This window comes from Zingiber officinale, chromosome 6A (assembly GCF_018446385.1).
Source record: "Zingiber officinale cultivar Zhangliang chromosome 6A, Zo_v1.1, whole genome shotgun sequence".
Classification (NCBI taxonomy): Eukaryota; Viridiplantae; Streptophyta; class Magnoliopsida; order Zingiberales; family Zingiberaceae; genus Zingiber; species Zingiber officinale.
Genome location: NC_055997.1, coordinates 120860075 through 120869647, shown reverse-complemented (window position 1 = coordinate 120869647; position 9573 = coordinate 120860075). Strand labels below are relative to the sequence as shown.

At 41.4% G+C, this 9573-nt stretch overlaps 1 protein-coding gene across 1 annotated transcript; it reads right to left on the bottom strand.

The window, feature by feature from the left end:
* Positions 1–8307: 8307 nt before the first annotated feature.
* LOC121994359 (transcriptional regulatory protein GAT1-like) lies at positions 8308–9573 on the bottom strand. Its single transcript, XM_042548424.1, has 3 exons — positions 9237–9573; positions 8922–9164; positions 8308–8820 (listed from the first exon to the last, which is right to left on the bottom strand). The coding sequence occupies exons 1-3, from the start codon at positions 9444–9446 to the stop codon at positions 8542–8544; spliced, it is 732 nt and encodes a 243-aa protein (XP_042404358.1). The 5' UTR covers positions 9447–9573; the 3' UTR covers positions 8308–8541.

Genomic DNA, 9573 nt, shown 5'->3' with positions numbered 1-9573 from the left:
AAATCTTTGGAGATCGGCCGAGCGGCTCTCTTTCTCGGTGGCTAGCAGGGCATCCAAATCTTTGATCCGTTGTTCCAGCCCCCTGATCTCCACCTTCATGCGGTCCATATCCTCGATGGCCTGGAGCTTCCTGGTGGTCGCCGTCTTGATCTCCTTATCTCGTTGCTTGATCATCGCCTCAAGCCGGACGACCTTGCTCGCCAGATCGGAAGCCCTTTTCCGTTCGGCTTCCAGTGATTTCTTGGCCTTCTCCAGAGCGGCCGTCGATTGCTGGTTGTCCCCGGCGGCTTTAAGTTTTCTCAGTTCATCCTCCAGCTCGGCCAACCGATTGCTAATAGCAATCTGCTCCACCCAGTTCTACGATCAAAGGTGAATAGGTTAAAAACTTAATTCCACTACACGAATAAAGAGGAAGGGCATACCCCGGTGGCCTGTTGGAGGTTGCTGTCGCCGAGCTTCCCAGGAGTCATCTCTTTTATGCGACGCCGAGCGTCCTCCCAAGCTTTTGCAAGGTGGCCCGTCAAGGTGATCTGCTGCTCGGGGACCACGGGCCGATCAGCAGCAGCCATGTATCTCTCTGAGGGGACGCGCAGAACGGTCTTAATTAAATTCGAGCCGCTCGGCTCGCTCTGAGAGGCATCGGCCTTACCGGTGGACGAGGAGGGGAGGTCGCCCAAACGCCTGATACGGCGCAGAGTTCTGGAAGGGCTGGATGGTGGCACCTCAGAGCTGGCCCTCGGAGAGCCATGAGGGGTCGGAGTACTCTCGAGGGAAATCGTCTCGGACAGCATCGCAGCATCCGTGCCCCGCTCGGGCGGTGGCTCATTAAGTGGAGTGGAGGCAGACGCAGATTCTGGCCGGCGGCGCTTCCGAGTGACTAGCGGAACATCGTCCGCCGAGCGGCCCTCCACCTCGGCTTGGGTAGGAGGTTCTATGTCACCCGCTGCCTCCTCGTGAAAGGCAGGGGCATCTGAAGCTTCGGGGACAGTTGGTGTCCCCTCACCTTCTTCACCGGCCGGATCAGCTGGAGAAAGGCCCCGTTCGGCGGCCTCCTTGTTCGTCACCGCCTCGATCTGGGCGGCCTTCAATTTGAGCTTCTCGGTAGCTTTGGCGCGCCACATGACTTCAGCTGCAGAAGCAAAAAATAAATCAGTTAGAACAAAACAAACGGGAAGATAAGGGAACTTACTCATGCTGCAGGGCAGGTCGGCTGTGGTAGAGGACAAGCCGAATATGTACATTACTCCCGGGAGGAGTAGTTTGTCAATATGATAGCGCTGGCCAACTAGCTGTTCGGCTGCATGAAGGTAGGCCGCGTCGCCTCTAAATTTGCAGAGCTCCGGTTGCGCCGGCATCGCCGTCTGCCACTTGGTCCGAAAAGTTGGCCGCTCGGGAAAACGTATATAGAAAAAATGCTCCTTCCAATGTTTGTTGGAGCTTGGCATGTTATCGAAGAGTACGAAACCTATCCTAGATTGAAAAACAAAAGTACCCCACTCGACTTGCTTGGGATAGTAAAAGTAGTGGAAGATTTTTGGATCTAAGGGGATGCCGTTCAGTTTGAACAAAACTATTACTCCGCTCAGCAGCCTAATAGAGTTGGGAACTACCTGGCCGAGCGGAATGCGGAAGTAATTGCAGACTTGCAGGAAAAATTCATGGGGTGGGAAGCGTAGTCCGGCCAGAAATTGGTCTCGGAAAAAAAGAACTGTGCCGATCGGCGGTTCATGAGGCCGATCGGCTGGTGTGGCTAATACTATTTGGTGGTCGGAAGGAAGGTCGTAAGTCCAAGCGAGACGCAACGCGTCCTCCTCGTCAAAACGACTTTCCATGGTCGAGTACCATAGACCCGGAGCACCGCCGGTTGACTGCGAAGTACTAGTCATGATCGAAAGACAGGAATGCGGGACAAAAGGGGAAGGTTCAAACAAGGAATGGAGGAAAACCGACTGAAGGAAACGATTAACAGCGAGAAGAAAACGTTGGGAACGAGAAAGAGGGTCTTACGAGCAAGAAAGATGATCGACGGGGGCCTGGGGTTGCCGAAGAGTTGAGGGGCGAGGTCGCCGGAGAAAACAAACGGGCAGAGGAGCGCCGGAGGAGGAGGAACCAACAATGCGGCGGAAACGGAGTCGTGGGCTTTATATCGCCGCCCGGGAGCAACCTCCACCGTCCGATCCAGGTCGTTGATAACGAGGTCATCATCCAGCCGTTCATTTCAAACGGTGGCTGTCCCATCGGAAGTGACGCCACCGCCATACGCTGACAAACGCACGATCGCCACGTGTCAGCAGGATACTGGCCGCATTTAATGAACTCCCCTTACCGTGCGCAGCGCACATGATGGGTGATAGGGGAGAGCATCGGACATGGATGCCAAGAAAACACAAGGCATGGACAAGATACTGCCGAACGGATGAACATCCTTACGCCTGGCCGATCGGCCCAATGCAGCAATCAATTGCTCAGTCAGATCGGCAGTCCAGTCAGTCGGACTTCACCTCCTTCGACTAGACTCGAGGGGAAGGCAAGTGATCCGGTGGTAAGAGCCCGGGACCTCCTAACGAGGGGTTAATGCCACGTGGAGGTCAGAGGGTCAGGTGGTCCGTCGAAGAAGGGTGAGCCGACCGGACGTATGACAAAAGGGCAGGCCGATCGGCCTGCTCGTACACGTCTGATAGTGAAAGACGCCCTGACAGGGGTCGGGGTTCCGACGCTCAATGAAACAGTGAATAATGACCGAGCGGAAGGCCTAGGAGAAGGCAGGACATAATGGGTGCGCCGCCCGGCTGGCGCGGGGAATTAGGGCCATCCGGACGACGCTATTCGCGCCGGTCGGCCGGACGGACGTCCCGGGCGGGCGGTGGGTGAAGGATAGGAACATCTTCTGACAGCCGTCAAGTCCTATGGTTAGGCCATACTCTAAGTCTGACAACAAGGTGTTCTGTTGTCCCATCGAAGACATGATTGAACTGTAGCAGTATGGTGTCAGGTAAGCTCTCTGACAGGTACATACCGAGGTATGGGCTGCGGACACGTATGCACCTCGGTGGACGTGCATTAGTTCTTTCACCGCTCTATATAAAGAGCCTCTTCCTTCGCCGGAGGTAGGCATTCTACGCATTTCGGAGCCACCCTTTTTCTGTCCGCTTACCTGACTTGAGCGTCGGAGGGTCGCCGCCAGGAACCCCTTCCCGGCCCGACTTCTGTGCAGGATCGCAGGAAGCTTTGGAGGCCTGCGTCAGCGACTAGGAGAGCGCCACGTGCCCAGCGTCCTTTGGTTCGACGATTCGGACAGGATCACCTACGATAACTGGGTTCAATAGACTGTCTCCGTCCGACCGGACAAGCATTTCAGTCTCATTATTTCTTGATTCGTACGGTGCATCTGACGATCTTACTGTAATATTTTGCTCGAACAAGCCATTTACAAATCGGACATTGTCTGCCCCGAATGGTAATTGTAATTGACCTCTGTTCGATAACTATGGGTGAATCCGTTGACTTCCTAATGTCAACTATCTTAACTTTAATAGTTAATCGTACTTCATTCGAATGAGATGAACCCCTTCTTTTATCATCATATCAATAATTTTATAATATTGATGTTGCATATTAAAAGTATAAAAAAAATTCATTTAGAACTCTCAGCATGTATTAATTATTATCATTCATTCATCCGTTCAAGGCAGGTCTTGGTCCAATCTTCTCATATGCATGCATGGAGGTTTTTTTTTTTTTTGGTATCTAATTAATTTAATTATTTCTTTGTCCTCCCTGTTATATTTTGTGAATGATACATTTTGATCCATCTAAACGAGATTAGAACTATGACTATATGCTAGCTAACTTAGTTTTAGTTTCGATCGACACCTAAAACACCTGATTTGAAATTATGATATGCATGATGAGTTTGCAGAAGTTATATATATATATATATCGGGTTTGCTCATTATAATTTTCTAACTATGTAATTATTTGAATCACAATTAGAAAGTAATTTTTATAAAAAAAAATTGTTAATTTAGTTTATCTCTCATTAATTCTATATATCACCACTTTTAGCAGATAACGCTAGAGATCTATATTTAGATTGCTTTAATTTGTCTTTTTTGTTTGGTTGAGGCTGCGAGCCCAACAATCTATGCTTCTTCTGAAAATTCTGCCACTATCTGCTGTCTGCTACTACTGTCTGTTGCTTTTCAAAGTGGGTTGTAAGCAGTGATGTCAAACGGGTCAGGTACATGTAGGGCATATGGTCTAGGGCCGATCAATTAGTTTATTTTTGTATTAAGCATGAATAGAGTGGTAAATGAACCGAATGTTCGTAACAAGTTTGGTGTTCGGTTCGATAAAAGCTTATTTATATTCGTTCATACATACAAGATTAATTAAATAAACAAACTTGAACAAATCGTTAAACGACTAAACAACAAGTTTGAAGACATATATATTCAGTTGATTAATATTCGTGAATAATATTTATGAATAATGTTTGTGAGCAATGTTTATGAATCATGTTCATTAATAAAATTTATCAATATGCTAAATAAATAAACTTTTAAAACAAATAAAGAAGTTTGAATTAAACCAATCAAATAAGCAAAAATTTTAAACAATTAACATCTAAACAAACCAAACTCAAGCCAAACTTGAATCAAGCTCAAGTTCATAAAAAATAAATCAAGTCAAGCTTAACAATTATTTCAAAGCGTGATTTATTTTAGGCTTAGCTTGGCTTGACTCAGTTACCTTATCAAACAATGTGATAAAAGGTGATTTGCTCACCTCCAGTGCCCTCGCTTACCCATCGCTAGGCCAACAAGAGGAGGTAAATCATGGGTGACTACTAGTCATTAGTGCAATAGCCAAGGTATGAGAGAAGGCATGCTCGGACGTGTCGAGTTTCGATCCCATGACCTAATGTGGTAACACCTCATGTCTTAACCACAACATCGTCCCAAGGGGACAGTTACCTTATCAAACAAGCTTAAATTGTTAGTAATAATTCTTTATTTCTAATTAATGCTTATATATATAATTTATTTCACTATTCAATGACTCATATGTCTTGACTTTATAATAATTAAACAACATGATTAAATAGTCACAATTATTATTAATTATGCTAAATTTATATTGGTCAATGAAGAGAAAATTCTCTTTATATTCATACAAATGAATTTAAAGGAAAATAAAAAAATCATTCTCATATTTATGCATAGGGCATGTAAACAAGTCAAGCCGAACCAAGCTTTGGGTGCTCAAGTTTGTAAGGTAATTGAGTCAAGCTAAGTCGAGTTTAAAATGAACCAAGCCTTTTAAATTATTGTTCAAGCTTAACTTGGTTTATTTTTGATGAGTTTGGCTTGAGCTTGGTTCGTTTAGATGTTATCGAGCTTTCAATTAAAGTTTGGTTTGAGCTTGGTTCATTTAGATGTTATCAAGTTCTCAATTCAAAATTGTTTGATTGTTTGTAAATTTTACATGTTTGATTGATTATTAAGCTTGATAATTTAAATTTATTTATTTATTTTAAAAGTTTTTTCTTTATTTAGCATGTTAATAAGAGTTCTATTAATGAACATGATTCACGAATATTGCTCATGAACATTGTTCACGAACATTAATGAGTTGAACACATATATTCAAACTTGTTTGTTTAGTTTAACGAGTTATTCAAGCTTGTTTATTTAATCGATCTTGTATATATTGAACGAACATAAATAAACTTTTAACAAGCTAAGCATCAAGCTTGTTCATGAACGTTTGATTCATTTACAACCCTATTCATGCAATATGAGAATTAACGTATTGCATTAAAAGACAATTGAATGTATACATTATGGAATATATAAATGAAAGGTTACAAAATGGTCATCGCTCTACTTATACATAGGTCTATGTTCCATCAAAGAGGCTAAGTAAGAAGAGAGGTCAAGAGGGAGAAACACAATTGTCTAAGGAGTTCTAGTTTCTTCATACTTGAAGTCATCATGAACCAAGATATGTTTTACTTTTAAGTATCATATTGTGAAAATTATTTTGATCAAAACCTTGGGTATTAAGGAATATGCAATAACTTAATTTACATATGCATATTCACATTCATAAAGATATATGTTATGCTAACATGTATGAGCCAAAGTATGTTTTACTTTTAAGTATCATATTATGAAAATCATTCAATTCAAAACCTTGGGCATTAAGGAATATGTTGTTATATTTGAGAGATGTTCTAAGACAATTATCTTATGGTTTGTACTATTTATTTCTATAAATATAGATTCACTATTTGAATGTACTTTACTTATGTCTCTGAATGATCTTAAACTCATTTACTGAATGTCCGCAATATGATTCATAACATAAGAGAACTTGTATTTAGATTACAACTAGTGAGAGTCTCTTCATGTGTAATGAAAGTATTGAAACATTCCCTAGTCAATGAATTGATATATTTAGACATCATCACTTCTGTAAGACTAGTACAGGTTATATTCTTTGGTCTAATCAAGCAGTTATTATTCACTAGCTAAAGACATTGAGATGTCAAGAGTTAAACGTGGATACAAGTTATCATAACTAGTTCATTGGAGTGACATGCTGTAAGACTTCATATGATTCTCTACATATATGGATATGTCTATGAAGTACTTACTACAGCTGAATTCAAGTTTTCTTCGACTTGTGGTATTAAAGTCACCTCAGTATGGAGGTTTATAATTTAACATCTTAAGCAACGTATCTCCTAAGAGATGTGAACACGGGATGATTGAGTATAAGTTGAAGTATCCGAAGGTGTTTGGATAGTCCACAAAGGATTCACCGTTCCTTGCTAGGAGACATATATCCTATGACCACTTATCAAGATTACTCAAAGTCTTTGCAAAACATCACATGCTAAGAGTATAAGACTCTTAGACATATGTAGGAGCAATTTGAATCCACATGACAAAGAAATATTACTTGGGCTAGGTGTGACGTAGTCAGTCTAGTGGGGATAGACACATGGACCATGTCCTAAACCAAGTGAATATAAGACGAGTGAAAGGAATAATGCACGACTCACTATAGCTACTAAAGAGTTCATAATTAGTTCTGAAATCAACTGTGATTTTTCAGTTAATTGAGGATCATGATGTACTACTAGATGTCATTCATGATCGATCCATAATTAAATAGTTAATTATGAATTATCAAGATAAATCGGGAACCTATTAGGTCATACATACTACGAGTATCTAAAAGACATAAACAAGTTTGACAATTTGATTTTCAGATCAAAAGATAAGATGTTTGGTTGGACCAGATGAAGGGCAAATATGGAAGATATTTTGTCGGAATGGAAATACGGATGAGCCACATCTCTTATGAAAGAGTTAGATTCTATTTGGTTTAAACCAAGTTAGTTTGTTTATGAATTAAACCAAGAGGTTATTGGGTCAAATTTTGATTAAGAAATTTGGGTCGGGTTTAGACTTTTTAGTTCAACTCATCAAGAAAACTTATATATTGATATAGAAGAGAGAAAATTAATAAAGAATTCATTATTCCTGAGTTTTGTTTTGAAAATCCAGCCTCCCTCTCTCTCCTCTCCTCTCTCTACTACTGCCCATTAAAAGCTCGAGGAAGAAGCCAAGGAAGAAGTTTTTCTTCCTCGAGCTTTTGCTTCATCTTCCTTCTCTTGGATCACATCGCCTCCATGTTTGGTTAGTACCAATCGGAGACGAACCTTGTTGCTCATCAGAATTGTCTTGAAGAACTCGGTATGGATGCGAATAGAGGCGAGGTTTATAGACATCATTAAAATTGATGCATTTTCCCCTACGTATCATATATAAGGTACACCTAGAATAATTATTATTCTTAATTTTTTATTTTACAATTATGTCTATGTGATTGTATCGTGTATGCGTATGGTGTGTGTTATAATAAAATAATTTTATTATCGTATTTTTACTTCTGCTACATGTTTTGTGAAATGTGTTAAGTACACACTGCATCGGGTATACCCAACATATGCAATAACTAAATTTACATATGCATATTCACATTCATGAAGATATATGTTATGCTACCATGAACACCTCGAATCTTGGCTCGGCTTGGTTTGTTTACCGCCCTAAGCTCGGAGGTCAATTTTTTAAAGGTGTCCAATTGGTTATGAAATCTAATTGAATTTTTTTCTAAGAGTATTGAGAATTTAATGAAGAGATTTGAGTTAGCATATATTCGACAACACTTTTGATGATCAAAGATTTTCAAAATTCAAACATTGATAATAACTTTCAAGACCTTTTATAATTAATTAATGTATTAGTTGGCAGTTCGGCACCCTCAATTTCATTGCATGGATGCACAATCAAGTAATTCTTCAGGAATTAATAAGCACAAAGATAATAAGCACAATAAAGTGGAGGAGGAATCTATCTCAAGCTTGTCACTTCTCAATTATCTCTGATCTTCCTCCCAGAATCAAACAAAAATTTATCCTCTCCCACATCCCAACATTCAAATGATCCAAACTAATTCTTATGCTCAGCCCCTGATTAGGCCACATGAAAGCCCCATTAGCAATCTGGCAGCATCTCTCTCATCTTTCAATGGCATCACTGCTTCACCCATAAACAGCTGCTTCTGTTCGGTTGAGCTGGTAAACTTGTACCTTTTCTTGAATGGCACAGCGCTGTGATCCATGCTTTTGCATGACTTCTCCTCCTTTCTCACCCTACACACTGCAGCAGCAGCAGTAACAGCAGCAGCTTCCATGGCCCTCCTCACCTTCCTCTGTCTTATTCCACAAGCATTGCAAAGAGACTGCAAGAAAACAAAAAGCAAACAAACAAAAACTCAAAACGAGTCTTGTTTTTAAAAATAAAAATAAAATGAGATTAAAGATTGATTATTGTTTTAATTACCTTGGGGCCGTGAGGGCCACTCCTCCACAAAGGAGTCTTTGTGGTGTTGCAATTGGAGCAGGCTCTGATACTGATTGGATCACCTGAAGACTCGAAGCTGATATTTCTTTTGTTATGATCTCGAGTCGAATGTTTCATGTTGCCTCTAATTGGTTTGCACTGAGATGGCTCGATCTCTCTGCTGATGTTGCTGATGGCTTTATAGCAGAAATCAGTGGTGTTTAGAATGGAGTGAACCCTGGGCTGTTGTCATATTAGACAAGTTAATTGGGGATGTGATGGCGAATGATGATCATGAGCTAGCTGCAATATTACCTCTTGTTGCAGAATCTGATTCTTGAGGCAATGGTCTCTGGCATGCTCTACTACTCCATGATCATGGTGGTTTCTTGAGAAGTTGAGGCAGAAGCAAGAAGAGGTGGCAACTGGTGGTGTGAGGGGAGGGTGGTGTCCAGCAATTTGATCTTGGTCTTCTCCATCTGATACAGGGACGGTAGCAGCTTGGTTTAGATCAAATGGAGACATGCAGAGAGAGAGAGAGAGAGAGAGAGAGGAGAGGAGAGGTGTAGGGTTTGGAAGTTCTTGGAGGGGCTATAATATATATATATATGTGTGTATGTGTAGGAGTACTAAGAATTGAAGTTCAATGAAA

Excerpts from the sequence above, each read along its gene's own strand:
- LOC121994359 (XM_042548424.1), bottom strand. The coding sequence starts at position 9,446 with ATGTCTCCATTTGATCTAAACCAAGCTGCTACCGTCCCTGTATCAGAT. Across the intron at positions 9,165-9,236 it reads ATCAGATTCTGCAACAAGAG|CCCAGGGTTCACTCCATTCT; the intron begins GTAATATTGCAG and ends ATATGACAACAG. Across the intron at positions 8,821-8,921 it reads GTGGCCCTCACGGCCCCAAG|TCTCTTTGCAATGCTTGTGG; the intron begins GTAATTAAAACA and ends GTTTTCTTGCAG.